The sequence below is a fragment of the Brachyistius frenatus genome, unplaced genomic scaffold (genome assembly GCF_029030835.1).
Source record: "Brachyistius frenatus isolate BFR_SWC_R1_liver_20210118 unplaced genomic scaffold, ASM2903083v1 Contig_85, whole genome shotgun sequence".
Lineage (NCBI taxonomy): Eukaryota > Metazoa > Chordata > Actinopteri > Embiotocidae > Brachyistius > Brachyistius frenatus.
In genome coordinates, this window is record NW_027210684.1 from 574,199 (window position 1) to 598,647 (window position 24,449).

The 24,449-nt window shown below is 42.9% G+C and overlaps 1 protein-coding gene across 1 annotated transcript; it reads right to left on the bottom strand.

Annotated features, from left to right (window-relative positions):
- Positions 1-1,066: 1,066 nt before the first annotated feature.
- Positions 1,067-24,291, bottom strand: xrn1 (5'-3' exoribonuclease 1). Its single transcript, XM_069709780.1, has 41 exons — positions 23,982-24,291; positions 22,332-22,564; positions 21,690-21,787; positions 20,679-20,788; positions 20,433-20,543; positions 20,272-20,357; positions 20,095-20,182; positions 19,757-19,925; positions 19,378-19,445; positions 18,859-18,996; positions 18,575-18,744; positions 18,085-18,174; positions 17,606-17,762; positions 17,219-17,338; positions 16,884-17,053; positions 16,215-16,332; positions 15,609-15,704; positions 15,135-15,238; positions 14,771-14,905; positions 14,389-14,551; positions 13,853-13,966; positions 12,180-12,278; positions 11,961-12,076; positions 11,677-11,823; positions 11,436-11,525; positions 10,859-10,994; positions 10,667-10,723; positions 9,532-9,664; positions 9,365-9,434; positions 8,855-9,050; positions 8,614-8,703; positions 8,402-8,485; positions 7,955-7,996; positions 7,286-7,366; positions 6,954-7,091; positions 6,696-6,831; positions 6,455-6,609; positions 6,243-6,356; positions 5,308-5,413; positions 4,817-4,995; positions 1,067-4,681 (listed from the first exon to the last, which is right to left on the bottom strand). Exons 1-41 carry the CDS (start codon positions 24,054-24,056, stop codon positions 4,364-4,366), a joined length of 5,100 nt encoding a protein of 1,699 aa, XP_069565881.1. The 5' UTR covers positions 24,057-24,291; the 3' UTR covers positions 1,067-4,363.
- Between the last annotated feature and the right edge of the window lie 158 nt (positions 24,292-24,449).

The following is a 24,449-nucleotide window of genomic DNA, read 5'->3' on the forward strand; positions in this document are numbered from 1 at the left end:
TGACATTATTAATTATGCAGAATCTGTCATGTACATTTCTGGTAACTCTCCTCTTTTAGCCTCTAAATACAAACAGAAAAGATCCAAACTGAATCTTGATGAAAGTCAGGGTTCACAGAAAAGCTTCAAAGTTGATTTTGTTGCTCCCAGAATGTTCTTTTTCACGAAAGAATAACGTTCTCTCTAAGATTTATTCAAAAATACTTCTGAAAATGTTTCCACAAAACAATTTTATAGTTTTTAAAGCACGTTATCCTCCACTAAAATAACATTCTGGAATTTTTGTATTTATTTTTTATTTTTTTTATTTTACTGACAACATTTTGAAAAATAGGTCTAATGTTCTGACAATGTCTGTTCACACATATTTTTGGTCAAAGTAAAAAAAAAATTTTTTTTTTTTTAAAAATAAAAAAATCCTTAAAACTATAAACAAAAAAGTACACAAAAAGAAATTGTGTTTTTCTGCCTCCACCAACCAGACAAGCTGCAGTTGACATTGATGTCTGTAGACTCAAATAATACATGTAGAAAAGGAATTTGTCCACTAAAGCTGATTCTGATTGAACACGAAGCTGCAGCCATGACAGGAGATATCACCTCAAAATTCTAAAACGTAGAGGCTTCACACATCTTCATCCCGACAGCACAGAAGATCCACACACTCAAGAGTAGGCACCAGTTTAGTATCCAACCATGAGCTCTTCTTTTCCTTAGGTATGGTGTTGAATTACAGTGTTTTTACAGAACATTTTGATGTCACAGTGAAGCTGACCTTTGACCTTTGGGATATGAAAGACCATCACTTCATTTTATTCTATTAGACATTTGTGTGCAATTGTGTCATAATGAGTGAATTAATTCGTGTTATGGCCACAAATGTGTCCTGTGAGGTCAAAGTGACCTTTGACCCCGAATCAGTTCATCATGAAGTTCAAGTGAATGTTTTACCAGGTTTGAAGACATTTCCTCAAAGTATTCATAAGAAAGGAAAAGACACCGAAACAATCTGAAAAACATGATAACTGAGTCCTTAAATAAAAAAAAGAAGCACGGACAAACCATGTAACAAAAGATTCACTTTTATTAAATGGATATGTACAGCACATTCCTCAATCAAAACAGCAACAGCAAAACTATTTTTTCAGACAGAGTTTACAACAGGTGTGCTTCAGTTTTCAAACCTCCCCTTATTGCACCAGAGCCGAGTCGACTTCAGTCCCAGGGTGACTGATACACTGACAGCCTTAAAAACAAAACAACAAAAAAGAACAAACTCAATGTCACCCAGTGTTCCTCAAAACGAGGACCAATCACAATTTCATTCGACGTTGACGGCGTCCATCACTGGAGCTTCACCACGAACATTATTGAAACGATAATAAGATTCCTGACAAAAAGACACAGTCTGTCTTTAAAAAGGGTCTCTATAAAATCCATAGTTTGAAAAGGAAAAATGTTTACATTGACGAGACCTTGTGTGTGTGTGTGTGTGTGTGTGTGTGTGTGTGTGTGTGTGTGTGTGTGTGTGTGTGTGTGTGTGTGTGTGTGTGTGTGTGTGTGTGTGTGTGTGTGTGTGTGTGTGTGTGTGTGTGATTCAGTCCTGGTGTGCGGAGCTGGATGAGAAAGGTCAGACTTTATGTTCCCAAAAGCATCTCAGACCTGATTCACTACATTTGCAAAGTTTCCCATTTAATTTGCATTTAGACCGATACGAAAAGAAGTTATTTTTAGGTATTTATTTTTCCTAAACAAAATAATAACTCGTGTTGTAAAGGAAGAGGTTCTTAAGTCCTCCGCCTCCCCACACTCAAAGGTTATTAGAATAACCGAATCCAAGCTGCATCAGTCAGCGATGTCGCCCAGAAACCCATAAAATCTATGAAAGCATTCATTTTCCATGTTTCCAAAATTCTTCTATCATTTCCATAACTGGACAAATAAAATCCGTCACCATGTTCCTGTATTAGGACAGAGTGGAAACTATTTTAATAACTGATTAATAGTTAAAGACGAGTTAAAAGTCAAAAAATTCACCAGCTGCAGCTTCAACTCGGATTCAAAATGGAGTTGTTGTTTTTTTTAAACATTTAAAGGCGTCACCGGACTGTTTTCAGACCGATTGATTATAATTTAAAAAATAATGGGCTGATTAATCAAAAAGCTGCAGCCTCATTTAAAAAAAATAAATAAAGGAAAAAAAGTCTTCATCGGGCCACATCACAATGCTGTCAAAGTCGACGCTCACATCAAACATCACAAGTCCGAAGACAGAAAACAAAACACGTTCAAATCTTTTCTTTTTCTTTTGCACGTGTAAAATCCGTCCCAGCGTCTCTCGCTGTCGAGATGCTTTTGGAAACTGAACGTGGCAGTGAGGATGTTCTTCCTTTAGTTCAAGGGAACTAAAATAAAACTACTAAAAAAATGGACAAAGTCCCTGTGTGTGTGTGTGTGTGTGTGTGTGTGTGTGTGTGTGTGTGTGTGTGTGTGTGTGTGTGTGTGTGTGTGTGTGGGTGGTGGTGGTGGGGGTCTGACTGAGGGTTGTATGCAGATGTTAAACTGTGTGTGTGGTTTGTAATGTCCACGTAACTTTGCTGATGTGTGCATTCAATTTTGTACTTTGGGAGGTGCCGTTAACAAACCGTAAAACGCGTCTTAAAAAAATAAAGTAAAAGGCTGCAGATGAGAAGAGAAACATTAAAACAAGTGTTCAGTGTTGGAGCAACATCACTGATCTGGTTGAGTAATAGAAGAACCATATTTCTGCATAATTGATACACCAACACCTCCTAAAAAAAAAAAAAAGAAAAAAAAAAAAAGGCCAACACATCATCACATGCGTTCAAACTAGTTTTCTAAAAGACGTACATGTAAATAACTTGTGTATTAGTGAGCTGCAGCTCTGAGGCCGGGATGTGGGGAGGGCTTCCAGCACAGTCCCCGAGAAACAGGATCCAAATCCAGAGTCCCCGAGATCAAAGATCTCTGCAGGCTCCGTAGGACTGACGCTGTATAGATGCGACTCAGGCGGTTCGTGTTTCGGGAGTTCCTGTGTTCAGTTGGAGGAGTTTTCTCTACAATGCATATCTAATGAAGACGATGCACTTTAAGGCAGCGTTTCACTTCACTACATCGTCTTCATTTCTGGGCATTTTAAACACTTTAACTCAAATTTAGTCAGAAGATTGTTTCCAAATCTTCTCCTCTGGGGAAACTAATGTTTCAACGCTGCTTTCTTCCTATTTGCGTATTATTTTTGTAACTCTTGCCGTCAGTTCTGTCAGCTCGGAGAAGACTGGACTCGCCACGGTCACTGCTGAGGTCTAGAAACACAGCAACATCCCAAAATAAGTCCAAAGAGGCAGCAAACAGTCAGTTAGACGGTCAGTTGGTCAGCTGACTCGGATCTATAAAAGAGATCTCGATGATCTGTCACTGCTCCACAGCCAGCATTGTGTCGCTGGATGTTTACAATAGTAAGAGTTTTTAGACGCACAACAATTAGTTGATTAATCAATTAAAAGAAGATTTATCTGCAGCTTTTTTTTGACATAATCTTTTAGTACATTGTTTACATTGTTTGATGGTAAACTGAACCAACAGTTCAGAACTAAACAATTTGAGCCGTGGAAATTGTTAAACTGACATTTTAAAGTTGTTGTTTTTTACATTTAATGACAAAGAAACAACAAAAATAATCATAATCATTTGACTAGCCCGGCGTTTCGTTAGCACCAGTGTAATCTCCAGACTTTTAAACATTACCAGGTTCTGTGACCTCAGCGATGACTTGGAGACTTCAGCGTTGACATGAACTGATAGAATGAATGAAGATCTCTGCTGAAGGGCACTAATGTCCTGAGAGGAAGAGTAGGACCGGAAAACCAATCTGCTTTCAGGAAGATGCAAAGGACCAAAAAAAAAGAGAGAGAAAGCTATGACCGCATCCCAGAATGCACCTCACTCGTCCACACCGGTAACCTAACTGTAGATCCTGTGGGCTCGAACAGAGGGAACGATCACATCGTTAGCCTGGTTGAGGAGACTCTGTCACACTGACAGATCTGATCTGATCTGATCTGATCTGATCTGATCTGATCTGGTGTGTTTGATGTGTTTGAGTTTTGTTTTGAGGAGGGATTCATTTAGTTTAGACTGAAGCTGCTCTCTCTTCTGAAATGTTTGAAGACACATGACAACAGTCAGGCTACAAAACAGAAACTTAAACACACCACACACAGAGAGAGAGAGAGAGAGAGAGAGAGAGAGAGAGAGAGAGAGACACACACACACACACACACACACACACACACACACACACACACACACACACACACACACACACACACACACTGGCTCCTCACTCTGAGACTTTAGTCGCCTCGAAGTTGACAGCCAACTTCCTGTGCTTCCTCTTGGAGGCGGAGCCGGGGGTGTGGCCTGATGCTGGCATGCTCTGTCGAGGGGGCGTGTGCGGGTCTGCCGTCGTCGTGGAAACGGCATCTGCTAGACCGGGGCTGGATGAGGAGGGGTCGAGATTTCCGCTCTGAGCTTGTGATTGGCCAAAGGGCTGGTTCTGGGCTCTCTGTGATTGGTTCTTGGCAACAATTTGGGCAGCGCTGTAAAACTCTCGAGTTTCTTGGTTCTTTTTGTTGGCTGACACTCGCTTCTTCGTCACCTGTCGGAGGACAAACAGAGAGCCGGATTACCAGGCTGGACTTTAGCAGAATAAAAAATACAAAAGGAATAAACAACGCCACTAAAAAATATTGAATCAAATATAAATTCTCCGCCTCCTCGTGAGTAACCTGACCTGTAACGGGATGAACTGGTTGTGTGAGCCGATGGGCACTGTTGTTGTAGGCGGGGGGCGGGCGGCACCGGGGAAGGTCCCTGCTGCTCCAAAGAACGACTGGTTCTGGTGGTGGGGAGGCAGCGTCATTCCCCACAGAGGGGCGGGGCCGTAACCCTGAGGGGGCAACAGCAAACCCCCTGGAAGACCAGAGCGTACACAGGAGATAACATGTTAATCATCCAACTTATTCCCTTCAGGAGCTCCTCATCTCAAGAAAATCTCAATTGATTCTAAAATCTGTCATGAAAAGTCCTGACTGAAAAACAATTGGTGTAGAATTGTAGATATGAGGAATGATGTTGACAGTAATATTGAGGTGCAGCTGCTCCCTGCTGAACCTCACATGTTCCGTTACTACCGACCCGAAGGAGGAGCAGCTGCAAACATCTGTCGCACACTTCATTAACACGCCAACAAACATCGTACAGTCAACTGTCGGACACACTGACCTTGCTGGTTGAAGACAGGCGTCATGGCTCCCATAGGTGGAGCTCGGATCGGACCAACTCCTGGGTACAGAGGAGGGGGGAGGGGGAAGCCCGAGCCCACTGAGTTCTACAGAGGAACAGGAGGATGGAGACAGACGGACGGTACGTCAATAACATCTCTGTTTCTAGGAAGTATGAAATCGCCTTGGATACAAATGTTTACTTTGAGAGATGCCTTATGTAAATCCTTATGTATGAGGTATCCTTTACCAGCTCTGAACATCAAGAAGTCTTTAAACCAAACTATTGATATATATAAATCAAATACTTCCACTTCTGCTAGAAAACAGTTGTTCAATATTTCTATATTAATGAATTCTGATGAAATATTCACACATGGCTACAAATGATTCAGAGTTCACGGAGTTAAAAACGCCTCCACTTTCACCACATCTCGATCCAACAGAGCGCCTTTGTTCTGTGGTGCAACGGGAGGTTTACATCACGAAGGTGCTGCCGAACAAACGGTCGTGTCAAAATCTCTCAGAAATGTTTTCAGCACCTTGTTGTGTTTGTTCCTCCGAGAATCAGAGCAGCTCTGAGAGTAAAATAGAGTTCAGACCTGCTACTGTCAAGGTGTAGCTAATGAAGTGGCCGGTGTGTGTGTGTGTGTGTGGTGTGTGTGTGTGTGTGTGTGTGTGTGTGTGGTGTGTGTGTGTGTGTGTGTGTGTGGTGTGTGTGTGTGTGTGTGGTGTGTGTGTGTGTGTGTGTGTGTGTGTGTGTGTGTGTGTGTGTGTGTGTGTGGTGTGTGTGTGTGTGTGTGTGTGTGTGTGTGTGTGTGTGTGTGTGTGTGTGTGTGTGTGTGTGTGTGTGTGTGTGTGTGTGTGTGTGTGTGTGTGTGTGTGTGTGTGTGTGTGTGTGTGTGTGTGTGTGTGTGTGTGTGTGTGTGTGTGTACCAGTCTCTGTAGGGCAAAGAAGGCCGCTTTCTCCATGGCATCGTTTTCTGATTGGCACTGCGGACCGTGAACCATCAGCCCGTTGGACAGCTTCACCTGACACACGACCAGACCCTGATGGAGCAGAGAAAAGGAATCAGGCTGTGACCTCTGAGGCCGACGAGTGTAAAGTAGCGCGCGGCGCCAGACAAACAGTGTGTACACGGCGTTACCTGTCTGTTGCCGATGTAGCTGAAGTCGGGCGGCGCCATGCCCAGCCCCACGCACACGAGGGCCAGCTCCGACACCTTACTGCTCAGCACGGCGTTGGCCGAGGCAGCTGATGCTGGAGACGGTGACGCGGCCGTGTCGTTGTTCATCTTGGCAGCTGGAGGGAGAAAGGAAGTGATGAAAAGGAGACGAACGCCGATCAAGTAATGAAATTAGTCTGCGGCGACGTCGTCGGTTATATACCGAGTTTCTTCGACGACCGTCTCCTGCTCTGCTGCTGGCCAGCAGAGGGGGCTGCGTTCGCCATTTCATGAGGAGAAGGACTTCCTGTTCCAGCTCCGTCAATCTTAAGCATCTCCTTCAGAACCAGGGTTCCCTTCTGCAACAAAGCCCAACACAAAAAACCACATTGTTCAGCCCCAGGTTCTATATGTCATGTCACAAATATCACCTACAATAAGACCGCTGTCAGCTCAACCAATCTGCACCTCCGATACTCACCATGGCAAAGGACTGTGGAGACAAGGGACCATCTGACTGGCTGCTGGGGGCTTGTTGAGGTGCAGGAGGGGGCGGGGTTTGTTGGCTACCCTGGGAGATCTTTAAACTGGCAATAAGGTCCTCAAATTCAGTCATAGCCTGAGCGAGAGAGAAAAAATAAAATAAACATTGAGACAACAGAGTCAGAAGATGTTACTTTAATTTGACTTCATGTTCAAACACGATTCTGTTCGAAGTCAACTGTTCCTGAAAGCAACCAAAAAGGTATTCGTGAAGGCTCTCGAACAAAACAGTCCCACAAACAGGAATTACAGGTAATGAGAAGTCGGCACCTTATTAGCTGAGCTCTGTGAGGAGAACAGGGAGCCGACATCTTCATTTTTCTTCAACAGTCTGATACCACCAGCCGGAGTCTGCAAACGACACACATCAGCACCATTCTGGCCACATATAATGTACACAGTACAGAGATGTATGAATGTAACACTAAAACTACAGCCTGACCAGTTCATCTGTGGGACGATTTTATCGGCCAATATTAGCCAATCACAGATATACTGGTATCAGAGTAGATGTTATCTCATAAGAAAATGTTGTTTTTACAAAACATAACAGAAAAAGAAACTTTGGGTCATTTAGAAACTGTTCTAATTGTTTTTACTAATTTATAGCTCTGTATAATTATTACGTTGCCAGGAAAGCTCAAAGTTTCAGTGTACTGATATCAATTCGGACAATAAAGTGTCAAACTGTAAAATGAGACGACCTCCGTTACAAATCTTTAAGTGATTGAAAACCACATTTCAGCTGGTTTATATTGGAATTGTTTTAAGTCCTAAAAATGACAATGGCCACAAAAATCCAGTATTATTCAGGCTCCAATTAATGAAACCACTCATCATTACAAACTGACACACACTGCCAGCTCATCAGCTCTCCAGCTGGCTACTTGTATGCTGTCTGGTTGCTGGAGGAGCCTTCAGGTGTGTGTGTGCACTCACAGCTTTGTTGTCCTGGTTCCATTCCTGTTGGGAAGGTCCTTCCTACAGTTGGAAACACAACAGTTTTTGTTTTCTATTATACAGAGTAACTTCCAATGAGTGTTTGAAGAATTAACTGAATATTCCCCTGACACTTCGTACTGCTTCAAAGTTCCCTGTGGAGTTTATAGACCTCCAGCAGCACTATGGAGCTTCTTTATTAAAGTCATCAATGCGGGTATCATGATAGTCGTACCAAGTTTGTGACACTGATCAAAGGTGACAGTAACGTGCCGAGATATGCAGCAGAGGCCCAGTGATGTCTCCTCCTAAAGCTGCTGATGTACAAAATCTGACACTCGGTGATTTAAAGGTCTTAATAAAGATAAAGATACGTTATGAAAAGCCCAAAAACATCACTAACTGTACTCTGGTGCCATTTTATTCTTTCCTTTCACACACACTTACATTATTGTGCCAGTGAGCAGGAGGTTTGTTAGGAGGACCTGCGTTCTGCAGAGACTGCCACACATTGGTGTACTCCTCTTTATTCTGGATGGAGGTGGAGACAGAACACGTTACACACCTGGTGGAGCGCCGTCACCTTAAATGTCCATTCAGCCTATAAAAGGAGCCTATAAAAGTGAGAAGGATCCAAGTCTAGCCGGCGCTGCATTTACCTTGCCCTGCTGCTTCTGGATGAGACCTGTAGAGGGAGAGCTCCTGTTGCCCTGGGAGACGGCTTTCACCACGCCATGTTTGTTGTTATGCTACAATTAAGGAGGGAAGAGGTGGAGCAGAGGGAGGAGTGAGAGGAGGGATTTGGGTGAAAAGATCTCAGATGAGCGAATCATTTTTCACCCCCCCAAAAAAAAGAAAAAAGCTGCGTGTCTGTATTGCGTGCGTCCTCTCCCATCTTACCTGCGTGGGTACGAAGGGGGAGCGTGGCGAGTGGTTGAGGCCCGCCAGCTGGCGCTGGGAGTTGAAGTTGGCGCCAGCGACGGGCTGAGGTTTGACGATGGCTGTGAGTTTGTGGGAGCTGTGATCCATCCGGCCTCCGTGGGAAAGATTAATCAGAGCGCAGGGAGGGAGGCGGTAACCACGAGGAGACGTACACCTGAGCAAACACACGGGCGGGAAACACAGATGTCACATGTCTGCGAAGAGGTCTGTCAGGTGTGGAGCAGGAGGCTTCAAACTACGACAGTAAATGTGTGCCGTTGTGGACATCGATTTACAATTTCATCAACATCAGGCAACAGCTGACGTGTATATTTTCCACATTTGTAAATTATATGCTAAAGTTGTGTTTTCTATTTTTTACACGACTATGATTTTTATGGAAGCGTGTGATTCCAAGAAAAGATCTTTTTCATGTTGCGATTAGAAACAGTAAATTGCACATTGAGATACATTTTTTTGTTTTATTACCTGATGTTGAGACCTCCTGCGAATTCTTCATCAAACAGCACTTCATAGAGAACCTCTGCCTCACGATCCGCTGAAAACACACAATTAATCAGGTCCCTTTATGTTACTATTGCAATGTGACTTATGGGAACTATATGAAGATATCGGTGGACGAGAGAAATGCTGACCTCCTTTAATGCCGATGATCGTCCCTCTGAGTCCCAGCGGGACGGTGAAGCTCTCCCTGATGTTGACGACTCTGTCAAACAGGCGATACTCTGCTTCCGGGTCTGGAACCACACCCTGCTGCTGCTCCAAGGGCTATATATATATATACACATACACACATATACACACACACACACACACACACAGAAGTTATATAAACTAAAGTAATGGTACAGCCCCTTGAACACAGAGGCTAAATTACAAGGGATCAAAAGCAACATCAGTTGATGAACAAAGAGCTCCCACACGGCTCAGAGTTACAACGGGTTTAATACAACGAAGTTGAAAGTCAAAATGATGGCGGCCTGGAGGATCGTCACCGGGGAAGATCAAAAGCATCTGCTGTTGTCCACGAGTTAAACACTTCAGTCAATGATTGCAAAAGATGTTCCACAAGTTATTAAATATGCGGAAACTCTTCGACTTCAGTTTTTTCTACGTTGACGCAAACGTTGTCAAGTTAACGCTGAGACGGCACTTTCCTGTCGGAGCTATCGTTTGATTTCAAACTGACGGTTCTGAACCAAAGATAAAACTGCGTCACTGTCCAACTACTTCTGCTGAGTGTAGTTATTACGACATATGACAAAAAAATTAAACAAACTCCCGCAGCTGAGAAGCTCCAACTAGAGAACGTTTGAGACAGAAAAATGATTTTGAAAAGTAACTTAAATGTCCAAATACTTAAATAAAAAAGCAAAACTCATTCAATCAATAACAATCTAATCAGCAGTATTCTTATACCATTTTGATTTTTTTTACTGCTAATCATTTAATATAAAAACTAATAGTCACTCATCAGTTTAGTTACACTGACAAAGGAACACAAGTTCTTTATAAAATCAAGGAGTATGATGGGTATTATAATAAAATATATTTACATGCTTTTTCAAAGCATTGTGTGCAACTTAAAAAAAAAAAAAAAGTCATCAAAATGATTAAATACTAATTAAATAAATAATTGTGTTTGTCATTCGTCTCTTTTGGTACTGGACCTGGACTAAAACTAACACCAGAAACACAATCGGGTTTGATGGGTCTCATGAAATGTGAATTAAACTCCACAGTAGCCGAGGTGAAGTGAAACTCGCTCACCCTGAAGAGGAGATGAGGCTTCACGGTCACACGGACTTTCTTGGTGCTCTTCTTCACCTACGAGAGGGACGGTACGAGAGACGGGATGAAGACAGAGGTGTGTGAATGGAGGTAAAGTGAATACAGAGAGAAGTTCTGATGTTGGGAACAGGTGGAGGTGTTCCGTAGTTTGAAGCTGCGTGTCAGACTCACTTTGGTCTTGTCCACTGCTTCCTCGATCTTTTCCACGATGGCGGAGTCGAGCACCTGGAGGTCACATGATGTCCTGCTGATGGAGCTGACCGGGTGGCCTTTCAGCCACGAGCTGATTTCAGCCACCTTCTCTGCTCTGTGGGGCGACACAATAATATCATCAATTAATTTCATCAATTCAGAGGACAGAAGCTCTTTGTGCTGCAAGTGCGGTGGGAAATTGCACTTGGTGTGAATTTTGGTCTGAAAGGTTTGGGAACTTTTGGTCTACAGCTCGTACTGCAAGAACAAGAGGAGGCTGAAAAAGGATAACAACTCTCAGCCTCGCTCTTGAGCTTCTTTAAAACAGCTATGTCGTTTATAGAGTCCTAAAATAAGTCAACTGCAGCTGAATCCCTGAACTGGAATGATGAAAAGCAAAAACACTCAAACATAGAAATTGGTAGTAAAATCTGAGATGTTATTTAGGTTGTTCTCAGAGTGCATGAAGGCAACACACATGTTTAGCTTTTTCAACAAGACATTAACAAATGATTAATACTGCATAGTGTATGTAAGTAATATATCTGCGTTTTACCCGTTCTGGTCCTCTCCAGGCCAGATGTCATCCTCATAGAAAACATCATCGTGACTGTTTCTGGACACCAAGTCAAACACCTCCGAAAATCTACCAAAACATCATTATTAAGAAATGTGTTAGTGTTCATTCATTTATGTTCTCTTTCTCTACCACACACACACAGAGTGCAACAAATCATAGCTGAACCGACTATGCCTCGCTACACATGAATACGTTAGAGGGCAGTTGGATGTGTTACCTGTCCAGGTATTCAGCGAGCAGCTCCTCCACAGCAGCAGAGTAGAGCCACTCCTTCTCTGTTCTCCTGGTGTATCCAGGAACCTCCTCGTTCTTCTTGTTGAACTTCAGGTTCAGGCCGACATTCGCCTTCTGCTCCCCACAGGGACTGCACACAGTGAAGAAGAGACAGCAGGAAAAAACATTGTACTTCAAATTCTTTGAACCAGTGGAAGAAAACAAACAACAACAACAAAAACCTTGTTAATTTGATCTCAACAATAAATCTAAATGTGTGATACTCACTTCTTCTTGGAGCCTCTGCCGATGAAGATGCTTCCAGAGAAGCGGGAGACGAGGTAACTGGTGACGCCGAGACGAGAGGCCAGAACGTATCCGGGACTGTACTTCACACGGTATTTCTATTCAGTGCACACAAACACGAGGCGCACACACGGGTGAGGACGGAAAACTCTCAGAGATGAACCGACATCTTAACTAAAGATTCAGAAGTGTGTGTCTTACATGTTGATTCTGGATTAAGGGCTCCAGCTGCGGCTCATGTGGCACGTTGAAGACAACGCGTACCCGACCGTCTTTGATGACGTCTTGAGAGTCTTGCACCTGTTCGGACAATTTAAAAAAACGTATATGGGATTAATTCTATACAGAAGTGACAATACTGCATAAATCTCTGCACCCATTTTGAAATGAGCTGGTTTTCAATCTAAAAAAAACTTTAGTGATTTATCAGATTGACGTGGAGAAGTCCACCTGCAGGGGTCCAAAAACAGAGATGGCACGGCGCTTCCTCTGTTCTTTTTACTTCTTAACTAATATTTAATACTTTACATCCTGGTTGCATTTCTGTCATCAACTCAACACCTTTTCCCAGAAAAATTGGAGCTCTCCCTCAGCTTTCCAGTAAACTGATTATTTATCTTTTCTTTTTTTTTTTTTTTTTTTTTATCTTATTCTGAGACTTTGCTAGAGAAGCTTTGTATGATTTACAGTTTAAAAAAAAGTTCCTTATTTATCTTAAATTGGCCGCTGTCTGAAACGAGCCGTTTCAGCTCCCGGTTGTTTTCTCATTGGCTAACTTCTAAGAAGCATGTGATCCCGGCCTCGTCTTCATGCTTGTGGGGAAAATAAAATTCTAAACCTATGAAGATAATGGCCAGTCACAAATCTGATCCACAATATTCAAGTGGACAGTACAAACATCCATAGTGACAAAGACTACAGCAGGGTGTTTGGCAAATATTACACTCACTTCCTGCCTATTATGTGACATAACAGTGGATTCACAAATGTACAAATCACAAGCTTATTCTATACATGTCCCTACAGATACACGTACGTATGGGAAATGCACTAAACTGTTTTTTGACAGGCTTTTGGCTTTGAATATCTTCACTTGAGCATAACTGCTTTTGATATTGTAGACGGAGTGGGTGGATGGACGGCCGCCTCCCTGAACTTCATGGCGTGCAGCGCCTGAAGCAGAGGACCATATTAAGAAAGACTGAACCGAGTGTGGAGAGCAGTCTGAAGCCAAAGCTTATCTCTCTATTTACATTTCCATCACACATTTAATAAATTTAAGAGTCTACAGAGTTCCCGTTCTAAAGAGAAATTATCCATCATGTGTCCTGAAGTCAACTTAACAGCAATAATGATGATCCAATTGTGCTGGCTGCGTCCCAGCAAAGACAAACACGGTCCCAGTCCCAACTAGACCTTCTGCTCTGGTTTTTCCACTCTTCTTTCGAGGAGAGCAGTGCTGCTCAGACAACAGTAAAGTGTCTGACCCACACATTCTCAGTGTTCAGAGAGCATAATGTCTTATCGGAAGTATTGAGAAATGTTCAGTTGAACATACCCTGCTACTGACGTAGCACAAAACCTTAAAACGATAAAAAGAATATAAAAAATGAAATGGGGCAGTAGGGGTCGGCGATATGGCCCAAAAATAATATCATGCTTGTTGCTCGATAAGCTGCAGACACGTCATACGGTTACACTGTCAACAGGTCGGAAAATCGCCTTTATTACAACATTTTTTTTTTTTTAATATCTTCTAAAAAATGTAACCGGTATTATGGTGAACTGTGATATGGCACACCTCTATGGGGCAGTGATTTAAGTTTGGAGATTAGCGATCCTTGGTGTCAAGAAACAGAGAAGTGATAGCATACCTCTCCCATGGCGCTGTAGTACGGGTTGCCCACCATGAAGACGGTGGTAGACGGAGGGAAGAGCTCGTCTAAGCTCTTGAAGCAGGTTAGGGACGAGTAAAAGGCCTCGATGTCCTGAGAGGACACAGAATATGCAGGTGAGTGTGACAGTGGTGCAGTCGTGTCTTCAGGATTATCAGTTGGAAAATGGGGATGATGTCAGTGTGCTTCTCTATCGCGTGTCAATACCAGAATCTCCACTTTAAATATTTCAAGTTTTCAAAAGATGCTGACGACAATCACATTCCTGTGATAAACAACACAAAGTCACATGCAGCATATTTGCTAAGTTTCCCCAAATACTGCTCACCCAATAAACAGAAACATGAATGACATTTGAAAGGTTTATTTGATATTCATCTTGGCAGGTTTTTCTGCAGCTGTGTGGCGCTGCTGAAAACCACCACAGCTCAGCACAAAGTCTCAGCTCGAGTCGGTGTGAATGCCCGTTTCTGGGAAATTCTGTCTATTGTTCTGTCATGTTTGTGTTCAGGTACCTTCACCACAGTCTGGTAGGCGAAGGGGAGAACCTGCTTGGCCCACTGTTTCTCCAGCTCCACCACCCCGTTGGCTTTGGGGACATACTTCCTTCCTGTGAGCAGCTGGCCATACAGAACCACCCCGGTTTCATTCACCACGATGCCTTTCCTCTTCAGGTAACTGAGAATGAAAAAGAAAAGTAAAATCAATAAACACAAAGATATCGTGAATGAATATCAAAATGAACCTGAGATAACAATGATTTGGGGAAAGAACTAGCAAGTAAAAAGTCCCTGTTACAATGGCTTTAAATGATATACAATAATGTCACGTGAAAGCAGCTGTATTTTCTTTATGAACTCCTAAAGGACTTTTGTGTATTTGCTTTGTGGGCCTCACTGTTCAGTGATGCCCTGGACGTCTTTCACCCAGTCTTTGTACTCCTTGTCAGACAGGCAGGTGACTTTGGTGGGAGGAGGAGTGGACGGCCTGTCGTACACCTGCTGGACACCAGGAGGCTCCTCGAGACAGAACCTGCAGATCACGGTGCAGAGTGTGTCACTGGTATTAGCCGAGCCATGCTTTGCACTTTGAGCTGTTGTGTCGGTGTGTCTCTTTCAATCAACATATTCATTTCTGACTAAATGATCAAGAAAGCGAAGCAGCAATGGGAACAGTTTGAGTCTCGTGTAAAAATCAAAGCTCACTTCGTCTACGCACACTCAGACATCATTACTGCCAAAAGCCTGTTACTGATTCTTACTTGGTTTCTCCGTCTGACACGGCAATGATCCGAGCTTCCTCCAGATGAGGCCAGTTGACAAACACAGACTTCCCTAGTACTTGTACAGCGACATCATCATATCTCTAGAGATTCAGAAAAAACAAAGACAGTGAGGAAGATGATAAGACAAGTGTGGACACCAAATCTTATTCACTTTTTTTTTTTCTTCCCATTTCAGATTTAAAATGGACAAATATGAAACCTTATTTAAGAGACGAACCAACTTGTTCTCCAGAGAAGTAGTTCAGAACATGTTTTGCAACAATTTGCACATTAAAAACATGAAATAGTCGTACTTTAGTCAACTCTATCCATTTTAGAGCTCCTGAGACTTTTCATTGAGTCACTTGAATAAGTCACGGGTTCATTCCAGTTCTTTCTTTAAAGGATTTCTGTAGGAGAATAACCACCAGGATTATAACAGCAGATCTACACACACATAAGAAAGCTCACCGTTTCCACTTCCTGGCTGGGGAGGATCTCCAGTATCGTGTTCTCCCCTCTGCTACTCTGCTGGAACACAACCACTCCGGTCTTCTTCTTATAAAACTAAAGACAGAGAACCCAGAATGAGAGGAGAGAGAGAGAGAGAGAGAGACAGAGAGAGAGACAGAGAAAGAGAGAGGGAGACAGAGGGAGACAGAAAGAAAGAAAGAAAGAAAGAAAGAAAGAAAGAAAGAAAGAAAGAAAGAAAGAAAGAAAGAAAGAAAGAAAGAAAGAAAGAAAGAAAGAAAGAAAGAAAGAAAGAAAGAAAGAAAGAAAGAAAGAAAGAAAGAAAGAAAGAAAGAGGGAGACAGAGAGGGAGAAAGAGAGAGAGAGCATTATCAGTTTAACTTTTATTTACTTTCTATACTTGTTGATGTTTCTTTATTTACTGCAGTAAACAATAGAAGCTGTAACAGAGGGACTTCAGCAGCTGGACATCAAGTGTGTTTTCAACTTAACGGATTGCTTCACTATAGAAAGGTTCAGACCAAAAGTAACCTCAATCCTATTTTAGCTTCAAACTTTAAATATAAAATACAGCCTACTGTACAGTGTTCCTACAGAAAGACCCACCTTGTGTCTGATGTGTTGCAAAGTGGGGAAGCCACAGAAGTACAGAGCTGAGCAGTCGGTGTGCCGGCTGACGTGGTCTAACTTCACATACCAGGCGTCCATGGGGATGTTTACCACCCTGTAACAGTCCAACCAGTCAGTCAAGTCAACTTTATGTTTACGGCACATTTTGAATACAAGAGTGGCCCAAAGTGCTGCACAACTTCAAACAGAGATAATACAATAATGCTGCAGCAAGTCAGAGACAAATAAATAGGCATCAATACAAATGTATTATCAAGGGAAAAAAATAAAAAACAATCTTTTTAAATTGCTACCGAATGAAGAAAGAGTTTTACGGCGTGTCACTTCTGGTTTTCTGGTTGACCACGGTTTGAGTGATCAGAGCAGAGGTTGAAGAGCCCTGCTGAGTGAGTTATTTTTGTTGATGAAGCAGATTTCATGGGGAAAGGCTTATTTTGTGCTGTATTACCTTCTGCAGAGCTTCTATTAAATACCTGCAATTGCACAGATATTACAGGAATTTTGCTAAATTGCAATCTACCACAAATATTGTGCAGATTGGTTAAATCTGCACAAAAATTACAATCACAAGATCTTGATTTCCTCGAGGGACAGAGTAAGGATCATTAAAGAAAGACAGTGCGGTCATAGTGTGTATATATCTACCTGACATGGCAGTGGATGATGTCAGGGAACAGATGAGGCAGAGTGGAGGAGAACATGAAGTCTTTTTCGTGGTCATATGAGTAGACTGCACACTCTGTGTGCCGATTCCTGGCCGCCTCTCCTTTGGTCAGCTTGGGATTGAGCGGCTCCATGGCTGCTAGCAGGCACCTCTGTTCAACACACACACACACACTACTGTTATTATTGCCCACCGTGTGTGTGTGTGTGTGTGTGTGTGTGTGTGTGTGTGTGTGTGTGTGTGTGTGTGTGTGTGTGTGTGTGTGTGTGTGTGTGTGTGTGTGTGTGTGTGTGTGTGTGTGTGTGTGTGTGTGTACCTCATCTATGAACGGAATGAGGACCACAGCTTCCCACTCCTGCTGCTTCCCATTGAGGTCGGTTTTGAAGTCAAGAGGGTAGTACTCAATAATGGGAGAGTTTTCACTGGTCATCAGGTGCTGAAATATCAAAACAATATATTAACATCTACATAATTTCATGTAAGAGCTCTGTCTCAATATTATTATTTGCGAATTTTACTCTCTTGGCATACAGGTTTCCACATTTAAGCAGCTATGCGAGAGCTGCCCTTAAAGGACTATTTGTAATATATAACAAAAAAAGGTTTTAGTTTAGTTTCATCTTGTACATCCAAACAGCAAAGAATGAGTTCACAGATCCATTTCATACGTGTGTGAGTGTGCACTTGGATACGAGTGTTTTACCCTGTAGCACTCGGGGAGCAGTTCCATACTGGCAGCAGGAAGGACCGCCAACAACTGCTGGAAGGGCATGAAGGGTTTCGCAAAGTCAAAGGTCAACTTTAACCCCGATATATTCCTGATGTCAGACAGGAAGGGAGCGTAGTGGTAGGGGTAGTACCTGGAGAGATGTTAAAGACTGGTTTTAAAAGTGGAACAAAATGAGGAGAGCAGATTAAAAACCTTGTGAAAAATCAATACATGGTTTTCTAAAAGTCAGAGCTTCAATGGCTCACAGCATTCCTCTCTTTCCTGTTTTAGTTTGCCACGGTCCTGGAACACTGTAGCACTCGCTGAACCTCGGCTTGCTGTCCAGAAATGTGTGGAGTTTTCTGTGTGTAGCTACGCATTTGAAAACGGTATCATGTATTCCTGCATTAAAATGACCTGCCACTCTCCTACAATGAAAGAGAGAAACTCATGTGGAAGAGAGAAACACTCACCAGCTCCAGGACTGAACTCCGTGGTAATAGTAGTGGAGAATCCACTGGATACCTTCCACATAACACTTGGCTTGCTTGGCTAGAAACTCGCTGCAAATGGGAGAAAGAAAACGTAGTTTGAGTTCACTCGCATGCAATTTGATGTGAGGATGGGCGTCATTTCAGAGGCATGGCAGCACACAGACCACAATTTCTCAACCTTGAATTTCACTTTGCCCATCTTTGTGTGCACTGATGTGATTGGCTGACAGTGTTTATTAAAGTCTATTTTCTATTTTACCCAGCCCTTTGGCATTTTGTGCTGCTGCAACTACATGAAATACAATAAAAGGTGCACTTGAAAACACCCACAGACTGCGTGCAAAGACTTTTTCTGGAATCGCTTGTGCATTTTCTATTTGTACATACGAGGTACACAAAATTAACTTCAATGTTCTGTATTTCACACTGTAATTCCTTTTTTTGTGTGCGTTTGTGTCCGTCCACTCACTCAGACACCACGTCCACGTCCATCTTGGTCATATAGTACATGCGTTTGTACTGTCTGAACTCGGTTTCAAACATGTCGTCCTCCTCCTCTTCATCGTCTGCCGCTGCTCCTTTTCCTTCTCCGGTCACTTTTTGTGACGAGGTGAGAGCCGCCAGGCCGAGGGCAGAGTCCTGCACACAGGCCCAATCAAAGGATGGAAGTTATTCATTACAGGAGAGACGTGATGGAAATTGTCCCTGTAAATAATTAAAGATTGTCGTTTCTTTCAGTTACTGCATCCCAACCTCGTTCTTGTTGCCTTCTTTGATGGCAGCTTCCTTCTCTGCTGCCAGTCCGGCCGCCTCGTTCAGATATTTGTTACCAACTTTACTCTCAAACCACTTCAAGTCCACAAACACCTCGCTAAAATGTTCCCGGTCAAACTGAAAGGATGCAGAGGAGGACAATTAAAAAATAAATTATGACAAAACAACAGAAAAAAGATTATGTGTAGCAAGAAAAACCAAAAATGAAGGAGATCACAAACAACTTACTCTATTTTTTTACATATTACATTTTTTTTTGCTATAATTATTCCCTAAGCCACTTATTGCGAACTATTTAGAAATAGTTGGAAGTAAGTGGCCAACTATTTCTGGTCTGATACATTTATTTTGGTTTGCAAACTGTACATCAGAATCAATCAATAAATAAAAGTATTTGCTTTTAAAATCAATCAACATTCGATAGTAACGGTAGGATATTATGTTATTATTTTAGGTGATCAAGTGATAACAAAACCTCTCTGAAACTCAATGTTTCACCTCAGCAAGCTTCTCAAGGTATTTCTCAAAGTTTCTGAGGTTTAAGTGGCCGTTCTCATTCAGATAACCTGCGTCAGAAAAAAAAATTCAGGTTAGACTTTTTTTTTTTTATGAGTGTTATCAACATTAAAGAATCAAAACATATTTCAACATCATCACAAAGTATTCAAACAGCTCATTGAGAAAAACAATAGTTAAAACTCACTTTTGAAACAACATTTCAAAACTACAAGAAATTATTGCACATGCTCCAAAATAAATATCTTGAAATGCTGCTAATTTGTATTTGTGTGTGTGTGTGTGTGTGTGTGTGTGTGTGTGTGTGTGTGTGTGTGTGTGTGTGTGTGTGTGTGTGTGTGTGTGTGCGCGCGTCTCTCACCCCCCAGTCTGGGTAGTACACTGATGTAGGTCTTGTACAGTAGCGGCAGAGCATCATGATTGATGTGAAGGTGAGGGAGGTGAGGGATGAAATCGTTTCCTACCAGGAAGCCCATTAGAATCCAGTCGTCTATTACTCGCTCCAAGTCATAATCAGAACCCATGTGATTCTGAAAAACATCCATAAACATCATAAGAATACACATTACTTGTCATATAGTCAAGTAAAATACATTTCTAAACCAAAACTTGTGTAGCTTTTATTTTTCTGGGATTTGTCAAAATTAGATATAGGCAAGTGTGTGTGCGTGCGTGTGTGTGTGCGTGCGTGCACCTCACCTTGAGCTCAGAGAACTCGTAGTCTATGTACTCCCTCATCAAAGACAAGTGAAGCAAGTGAAAAGTTGTTTCCTCTGGAGCTGTTATCCTGGAAGAGAAGAGATGTAAGCGGTAGAAAAGAGTTTGACAGGACAGACAGAATATAGATATCAAAGAAACAAAATCAGACAAGTGAACCTTTTCTGTGATTTCTTCCCTCCAAAGCGCACTTCCTCCCTGAGGAGGGAGAAATTTGGCTCGTGGCTGGTCAAACCCAACATAATCTACGACACAGAGGGGAAGACAGCGTGAGCATCCACGGACAGTTTGAGCCGTTACGTACATCGGTGTATACATACCAGGTCAGCATCCAGGCCGTACAGGCAGTGCCGGGTGTTGGGGTTGTGACCCGGCCTGGTGTTCTCAGACCGAATAAACTCCATGATCTTATGTTCTCCCTCCCCTGGTGTCTATAAGCCAGAGAAAAAATGAGTTCGCACAAGCAGAAATGGCTGAAGCTGTTACAGAATCACAGTTGCCAAATGTTGGCAAAAACAATTGACACACACACACACACACACACACACAGACAGACAGACACACACCTCGTGACCAGACAGGTAGACGTTGACGTTCTGCCACAGCTTGTCAGTGGAGAGCTTGTTGTGGACAAAATACTTGAGCTGTTCCTGAAGTCGTGCCATGAAATCAGTGCCTGAAACACAGAGAAGTGATTGAAGGACTTACTGCAAACTTTCTCATAAAATACATACTTATATCTGATGTTAGTATGATAAAACAAAAAATATGTCCATGCTAAAAACATTGTGGGTTTACTAATAGTAATAGTTCCAGTAAACAAGAAAAAAATGCTGTTGCCACATTGGCCGTGTTCACAGCTGGCATTAACATGCACCCGGAGGATCTGATCACATGTGGACACGTTTAAGTACAGGTGTGAACAAACTCGTGGTGCATTCGGGAGATTGTTTTATCAATGTGAATTCAAATGTGTCGTGGGCCGTATTGATGAACCAGCAGACAAAGAAATAATATTCAACAGAACAAATCATCTGCTGAGTGCAGCTGAACTGTACAAAAAAGTAGAAGAGATTTTTTTTTTGCAAACTGAACTGGTCCGCTAAATAATCTAAGCCTGAACCAATGTGATCAGACGGCACCTGACGGTTCAGGTTGTAAATTACAAAGTCTTGTGTTCAACCATTTACAAATGTGATGTATGTCAAGTATTTCTCGGTTATGGCTCATTAAGATGAGGGCCGAGTGAGCAAGAATGTTTCATTTTGCGATAATACCTGTTGCTTTGACAAAAAAAAAAAAAAGCAAGGGAGTGAGATGCGAACACAAAGACGCATGTGGAGACACGTGATAATTAAAGTGTGTTTGCGTGCTTTCACACCTAAACTGTTTGGATCTCTGGTCTGTTTGCCTGCTTGGTTCAGTTTATTTTGGTTAATGAGAAAGCTGTCAATCAAACTGAGATGCAGAGGACTAAATAACCAGGCCCAGACCAGAGGCCGGGTCTCAGTGTAGGATGCACTGATATGCGCTTTAATGTGATGTTCATGTGATGAAAAGCTTCAGATCATCCCCACCAGGAGTGATACAGTTGGAGTCGAAGCGAGCCTCTGTGGGAAGCACCTCTCCTTTATCCAGAGCTTTTTTGATCTTGTCCTCTGCTTCTTTGGCGGACCTAGACACCCACACACACACAGGAAGATATGAAAGAGAGCAGGTCAACTCACAGTCTCAGCCTGCCGTCTGGTTTCTTCAGTCTTTTTAAACCAAGCAGAAAATGTTGCACACAGCGGTAGGTCTGTTTGGGCTTTTCTACATTAGTTCGGCCGCTCATGTAAAACGTGGGTTTAAAACTGATGCCTCACAAACATTACAGTTATACCAGATGTTGTGTAAATGTATTTGTGAGGAGAGTTGACACGCTGGTCAGATAACTAGAAGAGAATGTAGACATTATTACACTTTAGATTCAACATCATGGTGCAGGCATGTTAATAAAATTCCATGTATTTATTTGGTCATCCCAAGAAAAGCTACTGCTAACATCTGAAATTCAACAATCAAATGTAGTAGGAGCAGAATTAATGGAAGATAAAATATTATTTGCTTATGTCTACAATGGTTACAAAGGTTAAAATCTTTAACTTAATATCAAGGCAGTCAACAAAAACAAAACAAAACAAAGCCAGACAGACATTTAGCATTTGATCCCTCTCTACCTGAATCTCCGTCCTCTCTGCTGGTTCATCTTTGCCCTCGGCGCCACACCGTCCACAGCCATGAAGAAGACCTTGCGAGGCTTGATGATCCTGAAGAGCACCTCCAGGTAATGGAAGATGTCAGCGAAAATCTTTTCCTCCGAGATTCGAAAGTGGACATCCTCATCATTCGGGTGAGAGCACTGGTGGATGATGCCATTCATGTCCAGGTAGAGGTTGTCAAATTCTGGAATCTGAAGTGAGAAAAAAATAAAAACAGGCTTCAGTTTTCCTGATGAAATTGATGCACTGCAGCCTTTTATTTACAATCCATCCATTTATTACGTTTGATCCTGAACAGATTTACAGGGTGTGTGTGTGGGGGGGGGGGGGGACTATCCCAGCTGACTTTGGGCAAAGGCAGCCTCAGACAGGTCACCAGTCCACCACAGGGCCAACGCAGAAAGACAGACTATCACATTCATACCTGCAAATCTAGAATCACTAATCAAACTACCATGCATGTCTTTGGATTGTTGGAGGAAACCAGAGCACCTGCAGAAAACCCGGCAGAAGTTTCAACCCAGAACCTCATTTATAACGTCTGATGTAATACATGTTCATGTAAATTGTTTTGTTGTGTTAAATGTTCTGTTTTTGTTATTTCTGTGGGACAGTGCAAGGCTTGGGATGCAAGACACATTTCAGACAAATATTTTGATAATAGTGAAAGCAAATCCAAAAATAGATTGTAAAAAAAAAAATACAGTGCGCAATATTTATTGAATATAACAAATTCATGCGAGGACTCATTATTATTTTTTTTAATGTCTGAAATACATGTCTTAAAAATGAAAAGCCTCCTGAGTGCAGTTTTTCCTACGTTTTTTGGGGGGATAATGAGCGAAAGGCTCCATTTACATTTGTCAGCCGTCAAAAGCAATCTAGTGTGTTCCTCCAACCTCAACACAACAACAACAACAACAACAACAACCTGTGAAAGGGCTCCGTTTATGTCTGAAAACGGTTCCTGAGGAGTGAGCTCAGGTCGGGCGGACACCGTACCGGTGGGACCGGGCAGAAAGCTGCCGGGCTTTCGGTCTTGCTTCGACACACATGCTGAAGCCGCCTCACGCAATCAGGGGGACATTTGGTTCAAAGTCGTCCAGCTGATGAAACAACCGCTCAGCCGCTGAAACACGAGCTTCACTACGATCCAGGGAACCGACCCGACTACCGACAGTAACGTGAGGTCCAACCGTTTCACCGACGGGCTGACGACATCATCCAGACATGTGAAACAGCTCTTCTCCACGTCGTTCGTTAACGAGCTGACTGTGAGGGTTGTTTTTATATTTGTATTGTTGTTCAGAAAGTTCTTGTCTGAAGGAGTGAAGTCCGCAGCGGCAGCACATCGCCGGTGTCCACCGTTTAACGGAGACGCGCGTACAGAAGACCGAAAAACAGCGAGCTCGTTCTAACGCGTTCGCTGACGTCACGTCTCCACCGCGTTTCATCACAGAACGAGACGAACAGACGGAGTTTCCATTTCCCGGGAAAACATCGGTCAGCTCCGCGGAGGACAAGTCCCACCCGGCCCGCTATTTGTTTTAGCTCCATGCTAGCTGCGCTAACGCTGCAGCTAGCTGGTCCCGGCGGCTCGTCCCCTACCTGGTGCTCCTTCACCACCTCGCTGAGACACGGGTAGCGCTCCGATATCCAGCGGTAGAACTTCGGTACTCCCATCTCCGCCGCGAAATGTTCAACTAAGGGATCAAAACAGCAGACGGTGAACGGTGAAAGGCGACGTTGTATCCGTGTGTGTGACCGAGTACAGCCGAGCAGCTTCAGCTGGGCAACATGAGCGCTGGACGCGGAGTCCCGGGTTTGGTTTCCAACGGCCGCTAACGAGCTAGTTGTCCCTCGTCCGTCTGCTAAAACATTCCGCCGCTGCCGGGGAAACAATAGCGCCACTTTTGTTTCCTATGAATTGTGCGCTTTCTCTTCTTGTTTTACGGAGGTTAGCATACGGCGTTTTTTTTGGTGCATTAGCGCCCCCTTCTGCTCCGGAGTGCGGATCAGACAGTAAGTTTACACTCTAATCCCGAGAGAAAAAAACAAAACGAATGAAAATAAATA

Bases quoted from the DNA above. Each gene is read 5' to 3' on its own strand.
- xrn1 (XM_069709780.1), bottom strand. From the start codon at position 24,056: ATGGGAGTACCGAAGTTCTACCGCTGGATATCGGAGCGCTACCCGTGT. The intron at 15,239-15,608 runs GTGAGCTTTCTT...CTGAATCTCTAG, and splicing joins CCAGCCAGGAAGTGGAAACG to AGATATGATGATGTCGCTGT. The intron at 7,367-7,954 runs GTGAGTGCACAC...TGTCGTTTGCAG, and splicing joins GGAACCAGGACAACAAAGCT to ACTCCGGCTGGTGGTATCAG.